A 23,841-nucleotide genomic window follows, 5' to 3' on the forward strand; every position below is an offset into this window, starting at 1 on the left:
AGAAACATTTATTATAAATTTTAGTTATATTATACAAACCAAAATTTTAACTTTTTTTTAATTATTGAGAATGATTTTTTTTCTTCTTATATTTAAAATCAGAGTAGTATAATTTATCTACACACGTAATAGTAATCAATAAAACTTAAAATTTTGTCAATAATTTTGAAAACAAAAGCAAAAAAAAAAGTATCTTTAAGCTTGCAGAAAACGAGGAAAGTAACATAAACTGATTCCACCGGATCTAAATACGAAATTCAATTCCCGAAAAGTGAAAGAATGTGACACCCAGAAGCTGCAAATGCTACCAATGTCAACGAATCAACCTCGAGGAAAATAAAGTGACGCGTCCCCTTTCAATTAAAAAGTAGAAAAACACGCTTTCAAGTTCTACATCCTCTGTTTTATTTTCTTAACCTCGCCAAAGCCCTCCTCCACCACCACCACCACCACCTTCTTCAATCTCGTACTCAACAAAACCACGAAAACGGGAAATTCCAATTCTACCCCTACCCTCTATCCAAAATTACCAACGATGTACGGCAACATGCTGGTAAACTGCTCCAACTGCCGCGCCGCTCTGCAGATCCCACCGGGCGCCGGATCCATCCGCTGCGCCCTCTGCCACGCTGTTACTCTGATCGGCGACCCACGCGCCCTCCCTCACCAGCCCCCTCCTTCCTCCCACGCGCCTCCGCCGCCCTCCCCCTACCAGCACGCGCCGCCCGGCCCTCCTCCCAACCCCCACGGCCGCAAGAAGGCCGTCATCATTGGCATCTCCTACCGCTTCTCGCGGCACGAGCTCAAGGGATGCATCAACGACGCCAAGTGCATGCGCTACCTTCTCATCAACAAGTTCAATTTTCCAGAATCTTCCATCGTCATGCTCACCGGTACTTCCCTCTTCTTAACCATGGATTTTTTTTTTTAATCAATTATTCTGGTTTTAGTGTGTTTACCTCTTGAATTTCGTTTAGGTTAATTAATGCGGTCTAGTTGAGATTGAGATGGGGGAGTTTTTTTTTCTCCTTTATGAATGCAATTTGCTCAATAAATTCAGCAGGAATTATTCTCTTTGTTAGATTTATGAGTCAACTTTTTTTTTTTTTTTCTGTATTTTTTATGACATGTCATTGTTACGATATATTTATTTGCGGATAACTAATCCCCTTTGAAGAACCTGATTGACCAACTTTATGAGAATCTCTTCTCTCAACCGCTTGTTTGTTTGTTTGTTTTTTTTTTTTTTTTGTGTAATTCATAATGCTCGAACCTGAAACCTTGTTGAAGGGTACTGAGTCTAGTATCACTCTTGTTGGTTTTTTCTTGTTTTTATTTTGGATTAGATATTAATTTATTGTGTTAGACTTATTATGTTATTTTAAGTAATTTTGCTTCATTAATTTCTATCTGAAATTTCCATTTACTGTTCTATCTATATTACCCTGTCTCTTGGCTCGGAAAAAAATTTGCACCTTTCACTTCGTGTATATTTCTTCCATAAAGATGGAAGTAGAATGCTGGAGTTGCGTTGATTAACAATGGGGTTGTATAAATCATGGCTAAGGAATAGTCTTAAATAATTTTGAGCATTGTGTGCTAGGTCAATTACAGCTTTGTCCCAATTGTTTGAATAAAAAACACTATGCCGGCCTAAAAGCTGACACTTTGTCCCCTAGGCTGTTTTTGTATCACTCAAGACCACACTAGAGCTTTTTCTGTCCATGTATAGCAAAGAACAGGCGTGTTAAGAGTTTAAAAGTTGTTTCTAGCCAAATCTCAGTTTGACGGTAAAGGATTGCTGTTTTGAGACATTAGGAAACTATGACAATTTGTTTATCCACGATGTAGGATGGTATTCTTTTTCTATTTTTTGGTGATTGAATATTTCATGTACTCAGTAAGAGTTTTCAAGACAACATTGAAGGTTTTTTTATGACTTACACACTTTCTTTTTAAAAATTGGATAGAAGAACACAGGGTTGTGACTTGTGAACAAACTACTAGGAGGAAAAATGTAATTTTTCAAATTTGCACTTAATTTTTATGACTTGTTTCTCTATCTGAAGTTATAATTCAATTAATTCTATGCTACTAAGATATATGAACTTCATATTTTAGCTCCTTGCTCGAAGATTGTTCGATGAATAAACACCTATTTTAGGTGCTGAAAGATACAAATGATATCAATTTGGTTGTTGAGGCCAAAGAAGGTTGACATTAATTCATCTTTTATTCATCCACATTCCACTCCAATTTTAATGTAGTTTACTTTACTAATTGAGGGACTAAATTGATGTCTACATTCATTGGTTGGTGGACTGAATAGGTATCTACTTTTGTTCAATCTTGCGTGACTTCTGCATCTTCATCTAGTTTGGAATGGAATATCCAATGTATATTTTTTATAAGACATTAATAGAATATATCTTATGTTCTTAGCTGTTCATAGTCTTCACTTTCAGACATCTAATTTATCAGATTTGTGTTGTTCTTATTAGATTTGGTTCATATGTTAGTTTATATGTTTAGGGTTTGATGAATTTTTCAATACTTTGTGCGGATATAATACTCATATCCATTACTATCTAGTCCTCACTATGATTTTTCAAACAAGTTACCTAAGGTTTCCAAGTTTCAGTAGCTTTCAATAAAAACATTTATCATAAATTCTTATATATATATATATATATATATAAATTTGAGTTAATTACATAGTTACACTTTAAGTTGAAGAATGGCAAAATTAGATGCATCTTCCTTCCTTTTACAGAAGTTACAATTTAACTTACCGTCTGGTAAAACAAATATTCATTGACTATACATGTGATTTGATTGTTTTGACCTTTTGGTGTGTTTTAGAGTTCTGATTTCTTGGTTATTTATATTAAATGAGAAAATATAGAAATGTTTTCTCATTTTTCTCCGTATCATCCAAGTGTTGATTGGTTAAATTCACTTGTCACATACTCAAATTTTTTGTGTAGGAGGAGAGTATTTTTAGATAATAGAACATGTTAATGTTATCAACACCTTTTTTATATTTCTACTTTCTATTAAAAGCTTTAGGTAGGAGGAGGGGAAGGTGATTCTTGTGCTAAATTTTGTAGTAATGGGAAAGTATATTACTTTTTAACCTAGAACAAGAAGGTAGGTGGTTTAATTTTGTCATACATAAGATAAGGAAGTATGTGTACTTTACTAACAACACTATCTGACCTTAAAATCCATGTATATCTGTTAACATGATTCTTCATTTGTACTTATTCAGATAAAAGTCACTCCATCTCACTAAGCAATACTTGTGCTCTTAAGAATTTGGGCAAAATCTTGTTATTTATACAATTTTACATGCATTTAGATTAGATTGTTTAACTATATTAGTTGAACTTTGAAAAGTCTCCAATGAGCAATTGTCAGGCAGTTTTTATCATTTACGCTTCTAAAAATTAAGTAATTAAGTCAATCCTTTGCAGTTTCCCCCTTTCTCAAATACAGTTTTAAGTAGTTGACTTCATTCATTTTCATGCTTGTTAATTCCAAGATAGTGGTGTATAGCAGCCAACCTTGAAACAACTCTAGCAGAATAACAGATAATGGGATAGCCGCAATACTGAAGTTTATAAATACAAAATAAATAATTTAAACCAAATAAATACAATTATGAATGCTAAAAAAGAGTCAATAACAACAGACACCTCCCAAATTTCTGCAATGTTTAATTGTCTATCTGAACACAACTTAGGAAGAATTAAAGAATTGAGGAGATGAAAAGCATAGACATGCTGAAAAAATAAAGAAAACAAAAACAGAGCAGAAGAGGCTTGTGGGTTGGCCTAAATTGCTGTGGGAGTACTGAGGTTGGGCGGAAACACACAAAAGAGCTGTGGTTTAGACAGTTTCTGTTGAATAGAAGAGACATGGGAGAGAAGTTTCAAACACTACCTAATGAAAAAAGGGAGAAATTGTGAAATTTTCCCAAAAGATGTTGAACAATCAGGTGATAGAGAAGGTTCTTTAACCTTTTATTACCTAACAAGGTCATCACAGCTGCTAATTGGTGTGATTTGGAGTATGACAGGTCACAGACTCACTGGTGCTCCACAAAATCACATCTATGGCTTTTGTATAGTGGGCTGAGGCCAAGATGCAAAACAATGCCACAATTGTTGCACTATTGCATGCAAATAATAACCCTGTCATCATATACTTATATCTTGCACCAACTGTACAACATATTTTCATCATGCATTTTTATCAACTATGAGAAAATGTGAAGCACATAACAGGTAAAAGATAAGGCAGGAAATTTTAGTAATCACACATTGGAGATTGGTATAATTATGCGTGCTATGTTTACATTCTTTATGCACTCTATAGGTACATAGAAAAAGAAGAAAAACATATTGCAATGCACATGGTCGTCATAGACTGGATCACTGGAGCCAGCAGATAAATAAATGAGGCATCCTGAATAATGCTAAACAGTCTGTGGAAAGATAATTTATAACATGAGCATTGCTAGAACAATAACCCGACAAGATGCCTAGAACGAAAAACAGCTTGAAGATCTTGGTTGGAATTTTGCATGGCCAAGAAGGAAAAGACTGAGATATCACTTGAAAGATGCGTTGTAGGAATTTCTTGGCATGCAATCATACAAGCTAGGCCCTAACCTATTCAAATTCATCAAATGCAGCTAGAATAGCCTTAAAATTGTATGTCTAGGAATAGGGACCATCACTAATCTCATATTTACATTGTAAATTACAATGAACCAAAAAGTAACGTGTAGTACATTAGTTGCTATAAGTAAAATTGCATGAATGTTTAAATTCAAACATAACTCATGATTATTGAAGTTCATCTTGGAACCATACATAAAGAAATTTGTCTTCTATAAATTACGATAGTGTAAAAAGTGAGAAAGAAAGTAAGGGTATATTCACCCTTGGTTTGAATTAAAGTACCCTGTAAACTTAATCTACTTAAATCAGGGATAGCTACATCCTTTCTCACTTTATATCCTTATTCACCTAAGGGGAGCCAAATCTGATATTAAAAATTGACATGCAAAGCATATGTGGAAGACTTATCCTATGCTAATTTTATTTATAAAAAAAAAAATTCATAAAGGATGTATATTAGTACTCATCATTTGAATTCAAAATGCAGAAGAAGAAGATCCCCATGGCCCAAGATTTCCATCCAAGCACAACATCAGGATGGCAATGTATTGGCTTGCACAAGGATGTCAACCTGGAGACTCCCTGGTTTTTCATTATTCTGGTCATGGATCGCAGCAAAGGAACTATAATGGTGATGAAGCTGATGGATATGATGAAACTCTATGTCCCCTTGATTTTGAAACACAGGGTATGATTGTAGATGATGAGATCAATGCATCACTTGTCAGACCTATTCCTCCTGGGGTTAGGCTACATGCACTAATTGATTCCTGCCATAGTGGTACTGTTCTCGATTTGCCATTTCTTTGCAGAATGAACAGGTTACCTTCTAAAGATAGTCTATGCTGTAGTTTCTGCATTGTTGAACTATTATGAATTTTGATCTTGTTGACTTTAGCATTGTGATTTTTGATGAAAGATTCTTAACTTTGCATTGACACATACTCTAAAGGTGCTTTTGGTAAAGATAATTTTTTCCATGCACAAAAATCATGAAAATATATTAGGTTGGTCATAAATGTTCTTGATAATATCCATATATGTTACTTGAGAATTAAATATTTTTACCACATTAAATTAGTAGATAAAAATAATGTGATATTTTTACGGCAATACAACTGTTAATTCTCACATTCCTTATGGGACTCGATTTTCTGGGAAACATGTGTTAAAAACATTCTCAGGAAATATTGTCTCTTGAAAATGTTAATTTTTAGATAATAAACCAAACATGGAAAACTAATATTCTCAACTTTAGATTCTCGAGAAACTAAAAACTTTCTGCAGACCAAATACTCTCTAAAGGAAAACATATATCTTTTGCTAAAAAATAGAGTTAAGTGTTTAAGAATACTTTTAAATCATCATACAACATCCTCCTACTAATCCTTCTTTGAATTATGTTTTCATGATAATAAATATATGTTCTTTTTGATTTAATACTTTAAAAAATATTAGAGGATTAAATGTGCATATGAAAATATGGAAGTGGATATATAATTTGATATAAGTGTAGGAAATATTATATTCCAGAGATTAGAGAAAGTTGGAGTGACTTATTCAGTAAGAAATGAAAGAGACTCACCTAAGGTGGGTTTGGTTTTGTGAGAAGGAAAATTGTCGAGGATTTGATACCAATGGTGTCTATTGAGCTATATTTAGCTTACTCCACTTATGGGATAAAGCCTGTTTATTGTGTTATTTTATTCTTCTGTGCCTACTTGCATCTATTCCTTCAAAAATAGAGTCCAACATGGGAGAAGAGTTTAGATGAAGGAAACTAAGCTATGTATATTGCAATTTCTTTCTTTGTTTTATTTGCTGGTCTTTATGTGCATAGAACATATGTAGTTCTCGGGAAATATGAAAGGTACCCAGAGAAAATAAGATGGAAACTAGTGATAAAGAATCAAAAGAACATAACTTTATAGAAAAACAGAACAGAAAATGGAGAATAGAATTGTCCCCTATGGTTTCCACTTCACAAAGGATCTCTCTCTTCAGTTGCACAATCTATCCATCAAATTCATAGAATGCCTCCCTCGATTCTGGTTTCCCCCATGTAACCAGTCTCTTCTAACTAACTAGTCCAACTAGCGGACTAATGGACTAACTGGCTGACAGGGCTGTTCTTATTGACTCTCATTATACTCCCTAGCCTTTTTATTCACACTTTGTTTCTATCTTTGTAACAGGAATGGACAATATGTATGGGAGGACCATCGCCCTAGGTCTGGCGTATGGAAGGGTTCTAATGGTGGAGAAGTTATCTGCTTTAGTGGATGCGACGATCATCAAACTTCTGCTGATACATCAGTAAGTTTCAGCAAATTCAAATTGTTTTTTCTCTGACTGTTTCAATCTAGGTCTGTGAGACCTGTTGGCTGAACATATGATCATTATCTGTAAACAGGCTCTATCAAAGATTACATCGACTGGGGCAATGACATTTTGCTTCATCCAAGCCATAGAGCGTGGTCATGGGGCTACCTATGGCAGCATTCTTAGTGCAATGCGCAGTGCCATCAGAAATGCTGATGGTGGTGGTGGTCTTGGGGGTGGCGACGTCGTAACATCCCTTCTGTCCATGCTTTTGACCGGAGGAAGTGTCAGTGCCGGTGGACTGAGACAGGTAAATATAGGTTGATTTGACAGTTGTCTGATCATATTACAAGCCAAGTTTTAACTGTTTTCTTTCTCAGTTTCTGGATGACCTGAACTCATTAGTTCTATACCTATCAGTTCTTTTTTATGTGTGGCCACTTTGAACTGACATCTGCTATTCCTATTTCCGTTTGTTTCAACAGGAACCGCAGTTAACAGCTTGCGAAGCATTTGATGTGTATAGTAAACCCTTCTCATTGTGAAATTCAATATTCTTTATACTGCAAATTGTTTTTGTCAGTGCTTCTCTTGTATACCACTACAAGATTACAAACAATGAAAAATTAATGTATTATAAATTAGATAGGATACTTTTTCTTCGGAAACCACTGAGTATGTGTTTGGACGAATTTATGTCTACCCTTCTTGAGAGCGTGATATGGATATAATAATGACTTTGGTTGCTGCTGCAATCCTTGGATTAATATGCTGATTTGACTCAGAATCGCACATGTAATTTGAATTCTACACCAGAGATGAGCTTACCCTTACCGTTACCACTGGTTAAAATAGGTTTGTTTGTGACATCAAATTGTGTGTGGTGCATATCCTTAGTAGATGGGGAAAGTGAAAAGTGGTTCTTGTCCTCTTTTTGGCCACAGTAAATAAAAAAAAAAGCTTAAATATGTTTAGTCCCTCGTAAATCTATTTTTAGTCTCCCAAATTTAAAATGTTATTTTTAGTTCCTGTAATTTTAAGAAATTTTATTTTAGTCCTTGTATTTAAATTTTGTTAAGAAATTTAACAAACATTATTGATAAAATCTATCTATTGGTATCCTTATTAATAAAAATATCGCATTAAATTCGGTTGATATTGCATAACTGTCTTAATTAGTCACTTTTAAATTGTTATTGGTGACCTAAGAGATTAAAACAAGATTTTTGAAAATTATTGAGATTAAAAATAATAATTTTAAATTTGAGAGACAAAAATAAATTTATCTTAAATTTGAGAGACTAAAAATATATTTAAACTTAAAAAAAATTACTTAAATTATTTAGAAAACTATTTATCGGAATAAATAGTTTTGGACACCAATGTCACCAGGCGCCCCCTGCATGGTGCCTTCAAAAATTCATGTCCCGAAAAGTAAGGTGCCACATGCAGGTGACATCTTTATAAAAAACACAAATGAAAGAGTTGGGACCTTCCGAAGAACAAAAATGAAAAAGTAGGGCAGGGCAGTAGTGGCTTCTACTCGTAACTTTTTGAAAGGAGTTAGTAAGGTATTTTTATAAATCGAAATGTTTTGATATAATCAATTTGTTAAATTAATAAAAATAATGTAAAATGTGATTCTTTTTTATTTTTATCCTTTTATATTAAAAAATATGTTTTTAACAAATAAATGATTTATATAATTAAATTATTTTTTTTCGTCAAATATTAATCCAAGGGTTTCAATTTATAAAAATTAAAATAACTTTGACGAGAATACAATAAAATTTTATTTTTTGAAGTTGTCAAAGGTTTTATTAATTTTTTATTCAATTTACTTCTTTAAATTTGTATATGTGCAAAAAAAATTAATTTATCATAACTTATAATATGTCAAAAATATTCTTATTAAATCTAAAAATTTTGTATATAATTAAGAATTTTAAGAAAATATATATTGAAATAAAAAAATATATAATCATGTTAAAATTCAAATAATTTTATATTTTATATTTTATATTTAAACCAAATTTATCTTTTATAATTTATCTTCTACGACGATGATTATGTTTGCAATAGGTAGAACTAATATGACCAGAAAAGTTATAGAAAATTATATTTATTTATGGTTTGATGGCAATAATAATATATCAATAGTGTAAAATTGTATATCGTCATCCAAAATTTAAATAAAATAAAAAATAATTAAATATAATAAATAAAAAAAATTATAATTACCAAAATACGTGATTCTGACCAGATGGCATTGGGTTAAAGAAGGCGCAAGGGAGTACGGGCCGTTCTGCTGGGATTGAGAACGGGCCGTTCTGGTTTTGGAACGGGCCGTTCCAGTTGAGATTTTTGCATAGTTCTGGAGGGTCCAGAACGACCGTTCCATTTTTGGAACGGGCCGTTCCGAGTTAGGTGAGGCAGATTCCTATAAATAGGAGGCCTTACCTCTCATTTTCTGACATCTCTCATTCCCTCTTCCTATTCTCTTCTGTTCTTTTTTATTTCCCTCTTCTTCTCTCTGAAGACCATGGGGCACTTAGAGGAGGAGACCAAGAGATCCCTGTTTTAGTTCAACTGCTGTTTATCCAGGTACGGGGGAAAATGGAATTATTTATATGTAGAGTTACATGAGGGAATTGGGTAGAGGAAGAATCCCTTAGGATTATGAGTAATTTTATAATTATTTTTGTTTGAAGAATTATTAGTCTTATTTGATTCTGTATGTATTTAGGAATATGGATATATGATTAATTGGTAAAAATGATGCTCTGGGAGAGAGAACGAAATTATAGAAAAGTGCTTGTGTAAGTTAGGTTGTGAAAAATTGGATGATTTCTGTTTGAGAAATTAATGACCCCATTAGATTTTGTATGTGATGAGGATTATAAATATGCCAATAATTTGTAAGACTGATGATCTGGGGGAGAGAACGAAATTGTAGAAAAGTGTCTGTGAGCTAGGTTTTGGAACAATTGGGGATTTTACTATTTATGTTAAGATTGTATTAAACTGATAATTCCTTTGATTATCATATTAACTTATGAATGTTATTGCTATATTACTTGATAAAATTGATGACTTAGATGTGAATTGCTTGAGATGTATGAAACTCATTATCTTGGACTTATCTGATGCGTGTATGGAGTTGAACTATGAGATGTTGTGTGGAATGTGAATGAGATGTGATTGTGGTTCTTCACACCTATGACCAGGGGTGAGCACGGCCCGGGATTGTTATATGGGTATCGTGACCTTGGTTAACATGTCAGGGGTGAGCACGACCCTGGGTTAGGGGTAACGTGACCTTGACACAGTGTTATATCAGGGGTGAGCACGGCCCGGGTATGTTACATGAGTATCGTGACCTTGGTTAACATGTCAGGGGTGAGCACGGCCCTAGGTTAGGGGTAACGTGACCTTGGCACAATGTTATATCAGGGGTGAGCACAGCTCTGGATTGTTACGTGGGTATCGTGACCTTGAATAACATGTCGCGGGTGAGCACGACCCTGGGCTAGATATGCTACACGGGAATCGTGACCTTGGCACAATGTTATATCAGGGGTGAGCACGGCCTTGGATTGCTAATTGGGTAGCGTGACCTTGGCATAGTGTGAAGTGCAAGATTTGTGATGAATGGTGTGATTGAGAATTATGACGTGATGACGATGCATGATTGATTGAAATATTTATGGATATTAAGCTATAATGAGATAATATGTTGTGTTTTCTTATGTGCTATATATATAGATGTTTTCTTTTCTCACCATACAACTTGTGGATGTTTTAGGTGAGGAAGATCCGGGCTATGAGTGGCATCTAGAATGTCAACAGTTGATTTATGGGTATGTTCTGATATTGTGACATCGGGGCAGAGGATTTCTAGGATATGAATTGTATTTGTATATGGAGTTGAACCTATTATTTTGAAAACATTTTGTAACCTCTTATGTTTTATTTTCCAAGTTTCATTTTCAAACTATTTTAGATATTGAAGAATGTTTCTAAAGGTTTTTATGTGAACCCTTTTACCTATGTGGAAAATTTTATTTCCTTAGTTTATTTATATTATTACAATATATGTGTTGGGGTAGTAAGGGTGTCACACCAGATGATGCGTAATATGAACGCTCTAGTATAGCGTTCCAACTGCTCCTGGCTATGTACATGCTCAAACACATCAGAGAAGTGTTGGTCAATCCAGCTCATCCTCAATCGACCGCCAACTAGCACTGACTTCGGGAGTGTCATGCCGATAAGGCGCTACACACAAGACCTGCCTAATCCATGGATGCATATCCAATAATGGGCGCACCAGAAATCTTCAACCCAAGTATAACATAACAACATCCTCCAATGTGATCGTACATTCGACGAACGACATGTGAAACGTGTGGGTCTCTGGTCTCCATCGCTCTACTAAGGCAGAAATTAAATGACTGTCCACTAGAAAGTAACTGATTTGGGCCACCCCCAAAAACCCAACCCTTTGTAAAAGATCCCGAATAACATCTGGAAACTCAACATCACGCAACTCTGTTTGTGGTTGCTCTCCTAGCCTTCAAAATTCTATCTTCAGCTCCATTCCATACATGCTCAGATATATGGAATGATTGAAGCCTTAATAAGGAATCGTCAATAGGTCCTGGATGAACAATCTGTCTAGACATCTTGATATAAATAAACAAAGAAACAAACATACATTGACATTCTTAACTTAATATTACACTAAATTAAAATAATATTTATACAACATCTAAATTCATATTAAATTTTAATAAATAATAATATTCATATTTCGTTTATTATAATTATACAATAAAATAAAATTTTCATACGTATCATTAATGATTTCTTAAGTATTATATTAAGTAATTCTTTATTTTCCAATTTTATTTAATTAATAGTTACATTAATTATTAATAATTTGTACTTACAAAAATAATACCATAAACAAACAAATGGGATTTAATAAATATAAAACATTACTCATTTATAAATATTTTTTACATTTATTTTTTTTATTTAATATTTTACAATATAATTTTCTGAATATATTTGTTATAATTACTATAAAACCATATAATTTGTTTAATTTTTCTAAAAATGAATTTTACATTAATAACAATATTTACATTATAAAACCAAATGATATTATAAAAGATATATAACTTTATAAATTATTTTATTAGTAGTAGAATTTGTCTTTTTATAATAAATATTTATTAATTTTTATAATTTTTAAAATATACAACATACGTCAAATTTTAAATTTACTATTTAAATAATATTATTATTCATTTCTTTGTTTTACTAAATACAAACTACTAATCTTTGCGTTATTATTAATTAAATTGGATTCCAATTCTTGTTTACTAATAAATATTTTATAATTAATACATAAATAGTTCTTACATATATTATTGCATACGTATTTATTATCCAATTTATTTCCTAAATATGTATGTTATAATAAAACTTCATTAATGTTTATTCAATTTATTTTTGTTATTAATATTAAATACTTAATATTATTATATTTAACGTTGCATCATACTTACATATTTTACATAATATTTATTAATTACGAATATTAATTTTTTTAAATGTCTTCTATAATAATAATACATAGTAAATCTTCAAAATCTATTATTAACTATATGTCTATTAAAGAATTTGTATAATTACTTTATTTTCAAATATTACTTTACAATGTACTTACATTTATTATTGAATATTTTATAATTAACATTATTTTATTGTTTAAATTTTCACTATATCATAAAGAAAACAATACACGTTGTCAATTTATTTTAAATTGTTTTTAATTTACCATTTTTTAATAAGTAATTCTTAATTTCATTATTTTTCTTTAATACTAATTACATATATTTTTTTCTATTTGTATTTAACATAATAATATTTTATAATTTTAGTTTTAATAAATAAAAAAATGTAATTATTTACTAATTAATATTAATTACATAAATTTCAAATCCTAATTTGTAATAACTATATTAACATTAAGCTTAAATAATACCTACATTTAATATTTAATAAGATTTTATAGAAATAAATGTATATTAAACAACAACATTGAATAATTATATTTGCCTTTCTGTTTATAATTAACATTAACTATTTAATATTTTTTTATATAATATTTCTTTAAATAATACTTACATTTATTACTGAATATTTCATAGTTATGATAAAAAATTTGTGTATGCCGAACAATTAAGTAATTAATTTTTTTACATTTCACTTTCAACACTACTTAAATTTATGAATTATTAACTTTAATTAAACATCATTTCTTTTTTAATCTGTGTACTATATAGTCCTTTATATTATTTCTTTAAATATTACTTACAACTCTTTTTAAAATTTTAATCTAATTCATATTTGGGTTTTAATAAATATGAAACAGAAAATAGTTACTAATTATTTTAAATATTTTTACTAACACAACTACTTCTACTTTACATTATTTATAAATAATATTTTCTACCACAAGCATACTAACGATATATATATATATTAAATTAATTAAACATATTAATTAAAATTATAATAAGCAATAAACTTTACTTGTAAATTTAACACAAAAAATTTCTAACAATTTCTCCTAACTTGCAAAATATATTAATATATATTTAATTTTTTATATAAAAATATAAAATTTATTTTACCAAAAATAATAAAAAATACCCAACTAGAAACTTAGCCGGAGCAACAAACCGATCGCCGAAACACAACTCAGCCGGAATAAAAACACAGTTGTTGGAGCCGCACCACCACCTCAACCAGAGCAAATATGGAGAGAAACAGGGAACAAAAGGGAGACTGTACTATCCAAATCACAAAACCGAGCTCAAGCTCGACACTAAAGTGCTAAATGACGTCGGGATGAGGGCTATAAGACATCGGCCAAAACAAAGGCCCACTATCTAAATGGATCACAACCGACCTCGGGCCCAGGGCCCAGATAAACCCTAATTCACACTAAGGTACGTGCACTACATATACGAGACTCATACACCCACAAAGACTAATTTTAGCATCGGAGTCTCTTTTGCATGTACCACCCCCACTTCGGAGCAGCCGACATACCTAGCGAGGAAGGCTCATCAATCTTGCCTAGCAGATCGTCCCTCTCGACTGATCTCTAGTAAGAACATTTGGCACCTACCGTGGGACCGATCAAGACATCTCTTATCGGCCACGCTTATGGTTTTCACCCGAAGCCATAGCAGACGAACAAGATCACGCAACAAGAATGGAAGGAGAAGCGACATTGAGACAGTTGATCGAGCAAGTTGATCAAATGCGACAACAATACGCCACCGACCTAGAGAACATCCGTGCCCGACACGAAGCCGACCTAGCGGCACTACGAGCTGAGAATGAGCACATCCGCGCCCAGCTTCCTCAGCACCCCCCTTGATCAGCCCCCTCAACCAAGAAATCAAAACGAGGAAGAAGGGCATTTGGTTTCCTAGCCACCGACTGCACCCAGGGCGGCGACCCATAGGTCTATTACACATCGGTCACATGTACCAACGTACAGGTCAGACCATGAAGTCAGTAATGCACCCGCCTAGGCTCCAGGACAGAGGGCAAGCATCCGCCATCATCCTTTTGTTGACGACATCATGGAGACGCCTCTTCCTTTTGGATGGAAGCCTCTCAACATCGACCACTATGATGGCACTACCGACCAAGATGAGCACGTCGATCTGTATGTCACGCAGGTAAACCTATACACTAACGATGATGCTATCCTGTGTAGGGTTTCTCTGACCTCGCTCAAGGGATTGGCACTCGCCTGGTATACTCAATTGCCAGCAGGATCAGTCGATAGCTTTGATACTTTGGTGAGGCAATTCACGGTGCAGTATGCAATGAGTTGACCGCATCACATCAAGTCCGCCGCCTTGGCCAGCCTCAGATAGGGCGATGACGAACCATTGAGGACGTTCATGGAGCGCTTTTCCGGCATCTCCATCAAAATCCGCAACCTAAACCCCGAGGTCGCCTTACACGCCATGCTCATGGTGCTCAAGCCAGGACCTTTCATTGACAGCTTTTGTCGGTGACCTCCCCCGGACATGGACGAACTCCGTGCTCGAGCTACGAGGTACATTCAGATGGAAGAGCACACTGCTTTTCGTGACCAAGTTCGTGGGAAACCACAAGGAAAGCAAGACCATGGCCACAAAGATAAGGTAAAAGTCACCAACGACAGCCAATTCAAGAAGGCTAGGCTGAACAAAGTAGGGAGGTATGACTTCTACACCCCCTTGAACGCACCCCGAGTACATATACTGGAGGAGCCTAGCAATACCAACCTGATTACTCTGCCATCGCCTGGGCACAACCCCAGTAGCACAGACAAATCCAAGCATTGCCGGTATCATAGAAACTATGGTCACACAATCGAGGAATGTCGCACACTCAAGGACCGCATCGAGGAACTCGTTCAAGGAGGGCACCTCGGGCAATACGTCCAATGGTAACAATCTCACAAAGGAGGCTACCATGGACGAGGACGAGGACGAGGTCGAGGTCGAGGTTCCGGCACTAGCACAGATCAACCCTCCAGATCTCAGCAAAACATCGGTGGAGCAGTGTAGGCCGAGGTAAGTCATGATACAGGAACGACTCCCTTACATGGAGTCATCAATACAATTGCAGGTGGCATCGCAGAGAGAGGCTCCAGTAGCTCGGCGCGTAAAAGACACTTACGGAGCATCAACCACGTCCACGCTGACACCTCGGCCCCGCACCGCAACACACCACACATCACCTTCACGAATGACGACTACACAAGCATTTGCCCAAACCAAGACGACCCCATGGTCATCGTGGTAGAGGTAGCTAACTGGGAGGTCCACAAGACGCTGATTGACCAAGGAAGCTTAGCTGACGTCCTGTATTGGCCAACATTCCTAAGGTTAGACGTCCCTCATTCCCTGATCCAATCTCACACAAAGCCCCTAGTTGGTTTTGCAGGTGAACAAGTCCACACCCGGGGATACATCAACCTGCTAACAACCTTAGGGACCCCTCCTGACTCAAGGAGGATCATGGTCAGATACCTCTTCGTTGAGGCCAACACGTCGTATAACATCATCATCGACAAACTGACGTTGAACCAACTTGGAGCTATGGTATCTACCCCGCACCTGACGATGAAATTCCTAGGGAGCAACGACAAGATAATCTCAGTTAGGGCAAATCAAAAAATAGATTGGCAATGCTATGCCGAAAGCCTAAAGGCCTCACCTTCAGAGGAGCATCGCCGAAGTGACCCCCTTACGGTAGCTCACATAACCCAAGCTGATGTCACTGACCTGGATCCGAGGTCAGAATCCCATGACAACCGACCGAGTCCAATTGACGAGCTTGCTGATCTACAAATCAGAAAACTCCCTGGCCAGTGCACTAAGATAAGCCAACATTTGAGCATGGAGTTGCGGCAACAACTTGATGGAAATACTTAGATGAGAATGATGTTCTTCCAAGCTCTCCATGCTTAGGACCGTGAATGTTCTTGAGGTAATCCTTCAAAGACACTTGAAGCTCCACGAAGTGTTCTTCAATGGAGTAGAAGCCTTGAAGAGGTTCGGTTTTCCTTAGCTTGCATAGGAAGCTTGAGGAACCAAGTCAAAGGTTGAAGAACCTTTGAGAGAAACCTTAGAGAGAGAGTTCTCTACGGTTTTGGGGACTCTTGAGTGAGAGAGAAATCTGATTTCTATTCTCAAAATGTTCAAAAGTGAGTACAAGTGAAGGAATTACAAGTATATAGGGAGAGGTAGCTTCTAGGAGAAGCTAACCTTAACCATAGTTCACTAGGAACCATGGTAAGGTGTAACTAACCTTCCATGGTTTAGAAAAATTGTAGGAGAAGTTACCTTGACCATGGTTCACTTAAGAACCATGGTAAGGTCAGCTCAACCTACCTAAGTTTAGAAACTTGGAAGAGAAGCTACTAAGCTTGAAGGAATGACTTGAAATTTTCGGCCAAAGAGAGACTTAGAGAGCTAGGCAGCCAAGTGCTCAAATTGCTCCATGATTTAATTCAAAAATGTTTGATTTGGTTTAGTTAGGTTCATCATATGATGATGAGACCTAGCTAAATCAAATCTATGAAAAATTAGGAGCAAAATGAGTCCAATATGTAAAATTTTGCCTAGGCCCAGTCTTGGCCCAATTACTAGTCACACCCTCAAGCATTGTTAAATGCCACCCCTTTTTCCTACTGAAAAAAATACAAAATGAATGTATCAACTAGGGAGGTTAAATGGAGTTAAAATCTCCAAGTAGCCCACCTTAAAATCAATATACAAACACTAGAAAAAGCAAGTAAAGTGCCTCACAAATACAAAGGCAAAAATAACCTATACAAGAGACTATGTAAAAACTATACAATATACACAAGTAGAACTAGGCCTTCTCTTTATGATTGAGTGGTCCAAGTGAAGAATACCTTGGGCTTGGAAAGCCTACTAGTCTTCAAGAGGTCTAACTCTTCTTGAATTCTTCTAGCCATAGCTCTAGTGACTGGGCTCTTGGCCCATGGTCTATCATCTCCTCCTTCTTGAGAAGGATTTGTCCTCAAATCTGTAGGTTCATCTTCCTCATCATAACCTGCAAAGGGAATAAGATCACTCACATTAAAAGTGTTACTTACTCCATAATCACTGGGAAGATCTAACCTGTAGGCATTATCATTGATTCTTTGGAGGACCTGAAAGGGACCATGTCCTCTTGGATTAAGTTTAGACTTCCTTTGAGAAGGAAATATTTCCTTTCTCAAATGAAGCCAAACCCAATCTCCTTCCTCAAAAATGAGGTTTTTCTTACCTTTGCTTCTTTCCAAAGCAGTTCTCTCATTTTGTTGTTGTATATGAGTTTTAACCTTCTCATGTAATTTCTTAACAAATTCAGCCCTAAATACCCCTTCTTTATGAAAATAGTGAGAAGAATCTGGTAGGGGTATTAGGTCCAAAGGAGTAAGAGGGTTAAAACCATACACAACCTCAAAAGGTGAGATTTTGGTAGTCTTATGGACTACCCTGTTATAAGAAAATTCAATATGGGGCAAGTACTCATCCCAAGACTTATGGTTACCCTTAAGGACTGCCCTTAACATTGTAGATAAGGATCTATTAACTACTTCAGTTTTCCCATCAGTTAGTGGGTGACAAGTAGTAGAGAAAAGTAGTTTAGTTCCTAGCCTACTCCAAAGAGTTTTCCAGAAATGGCTAAGGAACTTGGTATCCCTATCTGAAACAATGGTTTTGGGTAGACCATGAAGTCTAACCACTTCCTTGAAGAAGAGTCTTGCTATGTTTCTTGCATCATCTATTTTGTGACAGGGTATAAAGTGGGCCATTTTGCTAAATCTGTCCACTATCACAAAAATAGAATCCATGCCTCTCTAGGTCTTGGGCAAGCCCAAAATAAAGTCCATACTGATATCAACCCATGGAGAGTTAGCAACAGGCAAGGGTGTATAGGTGCCATGAGGCATTACTTTAGACTTTGCTTGTAAACAAGCTATACATCTAGAGCAAAACCTCTCAACATCCCTTCTCATATGGGGCCAAAATAATTTTTCTTTTAGAAAGCTTAGAGTCTTTTCAACTCCAAAGTGCCCCATGAGACCATCCTCATGACTTTCTCTAACAAGGAGTTTCCTTATAGATCCTTGGGGTATACAAATTCTTCCTTCTTTATACAAATACCCTTCAGAAATATAAAAACCTCCTTGAGGCTTTGCTAAACATTGGGTATAATTTTCATTGAATTCGAGATCATTAGAATACAATTCCTTAATGTGATTAAATCCCAAGATTTGAGATCCAAGGGAGACTAACAAAGTATGTCTCCTAGAAAGGGCATCAGCCACAACATTATTTTTCCCTTTCTTGTATTTAATCACATATGGAAATTGTTCTAAGAACTCTACCCACTTAGCATGCATTTGATTTAGTTTGCCTTGGCCCCTCAAATATTTAAGTGACTCATGGTCACTATGAATGACAAACTCTTTGGGAATAAGATAGTGTTCCCAAGTTTGAAGGGCCCTAACCAAAGCATAAAGCTCTTTGTCATAGGTAGGGTAGTTAAGGGAGGCACCTTTGAGTTTTTCACTGAAATAAGCAATTGGGTGCCCACCCTGTAACAAAACCGCCCTTGTGCCAACTCCAGAGGCATCACATTCTAACTCAAAAGTTTTTGAAAAATCAGGTAGTGCCAGAAGTGGTGCATGGGTAAGCTTATCCTTTAAGGTTAGAAAGGCATTTTCTTGTTTCACTCCCCATATAAACTCCACATTTTTCTTGACTAACTCATTTAATGGGGAGGCAAGTGTGGAGAAATTAGGAACAAACCTCCTATAGAAGCTTGCCAACCCATGGAAGCTCCTAATATCTCCAACACTCTTAGGAGTGGGCCATTCTTGGATGGCCTTGATTTTCTCGGGGTCCACATGAACCCCTTTTTTTGCTAATGATAAAACCTAAAAATACAACACTATCTACACAAAATGTACATTTCTCTAGATTACCAAAAAGTTGATTTTTCCTAAGAATATTGAAAACTTGCCTTAAGTGTCCTATGTGATCACTTAGGCACCTACTATATATGAGAATATCATCAAAATAAACTACAACAAATTTACCTATACAATCCCTTAGAACATGATTCATGAGACGCATAAAGGTACTAGGAGCACTGGTGAGTCCAAAAGGCATCACCAACCATTCATACAATCCAAACTTGGTCTTGAAAGCGGTTTTCCATTCATCTCCCTCTTTAATTCTTATTTGATTATAACCACTTTTAAGATCAACTTTAGAAAATATGATGGCTCCATGAAGCTCATCTAACATGTCATCAAGTCTAGGGATAGGATGTCTATACTTCACAGTGATGTTGTTGATGGCTCTACTATCACAACACATTCTCCACTTGCCATCCTTTTTAGGAACCAACAATACTGGAACAGCACAAGGACTTAAGCTCTTTCGAACCCAGCCCTTCTCCAACAACTCTTGGACCTAAGACTCTATTTCTTTTGTTTCTTGGGGGTTGGTCTTATAGGAAAGCCTATTAGGTAGGCTAGCCCCAGGCACCAAATCAATTTGATGTTCTATTCCTCTTGAAGGAGGAAGGCCCATTGGACCCTCGGGAGGAAATAGATCATCAAACTCTTTTAAAAGAACTTTGACCCCCTTAGGTAAAGTCTCATATCCACTAGATGTGGCAGTGCATGAAAGAGTTCCTTTACAGAGAAGGATATAAGAGGGTTGTTGAATCAAGAGGGTTTGTTTAGAAGTGTTCTTCTCTTGAGTAACAACCTCTAGGGAGGGAACTCCTTTCTCCCTAGATTCCTCTTTATCCTTAGGTTTCACGGACTTTTTTTTTCTCTTTTTTCCTCTTTTTTTTGAAATCTTTTCTCACTTTCTCTTTTGAGTTTCATTTGTGCTTGATCCTCAATCACCTATTGAGGGGAAAGAGGATGAAGCACAAATTTCTTTTCTTCATGAGTAAAGGTAATCTCGTTAGTAAGGCCATTATGCATGGTTTTCTTATCAAATTGTCATGGCCTTCCTAATAAGATATGACATGCTTCCATTAGTACTACATCACATAACACCTCATCTTCATAATTCCCAATGGAAAGCTTGACCTTTACCTGTTGGTCAATTGCTAAGTCACCATCCTCATTAATCCAATGGAGTTGATAAGGTTTAGGATGGGGACTAGTAGTTAAGCCCAACTTCTCAACCAGCCTAGTGCTACAACAGTTGCACCATGACCCACTATCAACAATGAGAGAACATGCACTGTTTAAAACTTTGCATCTAGTATGAAAAATGTTCTCCTTTTGTGATAGAGTATCACTAGGTTGGTTGTTGAGGAGTCTCCTAAGCATTAAGAGCTCCCTTTCATAAGGAAAAGTAGACTCTACACCTTCCTCTTGTTCACTTGCTTCTTCCTCACTATTACTAGAGGAAATAGTAGCCTCATCTTGGCTACTATAAATGTCATGCCCCCTCATGATCATGACCTTCTTTGTGAGGCATTAGGAGGCAATGTGGCCTCTCCCTAAACATTTAAAGCATTTAATATCACTAGTCCTAGAACTAGTGTGTGCAGTGTCTTTCTCCTTTCCCTTATCTTTTTCTGTTGCTAGACTCTTGGAGGGTTCAAAAGTTTTCTTTTTCTCAAAAGTTTTTCCCTCCTTCTTTGAATCTTTCTTTAGAAATGAAGAGTGGGAGCTATCTTTTTTATAAGATTTTCTCATTCTTTGTTGTTCTACCCTTACACAAAGTTGGACCAAGTCATTTAGGTCCCTGTAGGGTAGTAGCTCCACTTGGTCTCTTATTTCTAAATTAAGACCACTTAAGAATCTAGCTACAGTTGTAGCTTCCTCTTCCCTTATGCATGCCCTCATCATTAAAAGCTCCATTTGTAGCCTGTAGTGTTCTACAGACATATCCCTTTGTTGGAGCCTTTGGAGCTTATTCATAAGCTCCCTCCCATAGTAGGTGGGAATGTGCCTCCTTCTCAAAGCACTTTTGAGATCATTCCAATCACTACAAAAAATTCGTCATTTTGCGGGGTTTTTTTTTTCATATTGCGGCGGTTTTTGCCCCCCTCAAAATAAGTAATGGCATTTTATAAAAATGCCGCAGTTACGTTCGCCACTAGCATTATACGGCGATTTTGACGAACCTCCGCTACCTTTTCCATTCCGCGGCGTTTTGTTTAGAGGGGGTTTTTGACCTCCTCAATTTGAATGATATTTTTTTATTTATTTCACAATATATTTTATTTTTTAAATCTAAATTGCATTTAACCTCCTTAAAATGTTATCTCACTTTTTCCATGCTCAGTCTCAATTATCTCCTTTCCTATCCTATTTGAAGCCACAACAGGTACCTGCATTTTCCAAAATTAATTGATCAAATCTGTTGAAAAGTTTAGGCATTAATGTTTACACAAGGGGTTAAAAAACCCTTGATATTTGTAAATAAGATGAAAAGAAAATCATTTTTCTCTGGTACATACTTTAGCATAATGCATCTTGGATTTTTTTATCCAATATCTACTGTTGAAGGAGTTATAGATTAGGAAATAGAAACAAATGCGAGCATGGCATATATACACTATTACACAGCATAAGACAGCAAGAAATGAACCTTATAGACATATTATAAATGCTAATATATGTGGATGGGTAACTACTAACTTGTATGAAAAACCTACCAAATTGGCCCCAGCATGTCCTTGCATTACTCGTTTCCAATGGTCACGAGAGTCAATGCTTCCATCCTGAGGATAAAATAGAATTTCAGCACCTTGAAGCACCATTGCCCGGGATGCCTCAGGAAACCACTGATCCCAACAAATAGCTGACATGAAAATTAATTAAAATAGTGAAAAAGAAAAAAAAATTGTTAACTTCAGTTTCCTATCTGGAAGAAGGATGAAAAAATGCAGCTTCCAAAATGTGTTTGGTTTCTTTAGAAAAGCTAAAGTCCAAATTGAGAAAATGTTTTTTATAGATTTGATATTATAAGTTCTTACCAACTCCAATTTTTGCAAATTTAGTCTGGAAAACCTGTTCAGCAAAATCCTCAATGTTACAAGTTCCCCAGTTATCAAAAAATCCATTTAAAGCAGTGAATACCAATTTAGGCTATCTTAAGCACTCACCTTGAATCCAGTGTCACCTGGATTAAAATAGAACTTTTCCTCGTAACCTGTAGGAGAGATTGTTTAATGAGATTGGATGTACACATACTAAATGACACACAAAACCTGAATATTGCATACCTGGTCCATCCTGAATATGGGACTTTCTATAAATCCCAAGATCAGTTCCATCAACATCAATTATGGCTATTGAATTATAATGTGCATTGTTGGCCTCCTCAAAGAAGCTAACTGGTATGACTAAACCCAACTCTTTTGCAAGTTTCTGCATCCTACATTATGAACATTGAAACAAGAATATGATTCACTGCAGGATGATGCACATAAAAGACAAAGCCAATATTTATTCTTCTCTGTTCTGGCCTCTTACATCACCATAATATGGTTCCAGTCCATTGAGTGGTATGCAAGCAGTGACTATAAAGCAGATTACATAAGCTACTTTTTCAATTATTTTACCTGAGGATGGTGGGATGGTCCTTATATGGCTTAGCTCTTTGAATGAAATCCCCTTTTTGTGCCTGACAGAAGTAATAACCTTCAAAGAGTTCCTGAAAATAATCACACATCATTAATATGATCCAAACACACTTTCAGGGATTTCCATTAAAATTAACAAATCCAGTAAAATTTATATTCCTACAGTGATAGAATAAGGAATATGTTTTTCCTTCACAAACATCAAAAGATAAAAATCCCTTCTGGACCTTTTATCCACTGCACACATATTTGACTTTGGCATAAGCTTTTCAAAGAAGACACACCAGGTTCACACACCACTCGTAAAATCAATCAAACAAACAATCATTTTCAACATCTTTTCAACCAATCACAAACCCTACGACAACAATATAATTGTCAAACACTTTTTCTTTAATAGATGAAATTGCAGAAAAGGAAGAGGAAACATACTTGGAATACTACAAGCTAGGGCGAGAGAGAGGGTTGAGCAGAGCGAAAACGTGGGAGATTGGCCCTAATGTCGTCTTCTAGGGAGGAGAATGTGGGAGGAGCGACGCACGGATGAGCCGCACGCGCAGATGAACGGAGCAGTGCGCGGATGAACGAAGCAGCGCGCGGT

At 35.7% G+C, this 23,841-nt stretch overlaps 1 protein-coding gene across 1 annotated transcript; it reads left to right on the top strand.

The window, feature by feature from the left end:
- Positions 1–220: 220 nt before the first annotated feature.
- On the top strand, positions 221–7,777 carry MC1 (metacaspase 1). The gene is made up of 5 exons (XM_020368911.3): positions 221–893; positions 5,176–5,509; positions 6,884–7,004; positions 7,102–7,320; positions 7,496–7,777. The coding sequence occupies exons 1-5, from the start codon at positions 536–538 to the stop codon at positions 7,553–7,555; spliced, it is 1,092 nt and encodes a 363-aa protein (XP_020224500.1). The 5' UTR covers positions 221–535; the 3' UTR covers positions 7,556–7,777.
- Positions 7,778–23,841: the final 16,064 nt, after the last annotated feature.

The sequence above is a fragment of the Cajanus cajan genome, chromosome 4 (assembly GCF_000230855.2).
Source record: "Cajanus cajan strain Asha chromosome 4, NIPB_CcT2T_4, whole genome shotgun sequence".
NCBI classification, from domain to species: domain Eukaryota; kingdom Viridiplantae; phylum Streptophyta; class Magnoliopsida; order Fabales; family Fabaceae; genus Cajanus; species Cajanus cajan.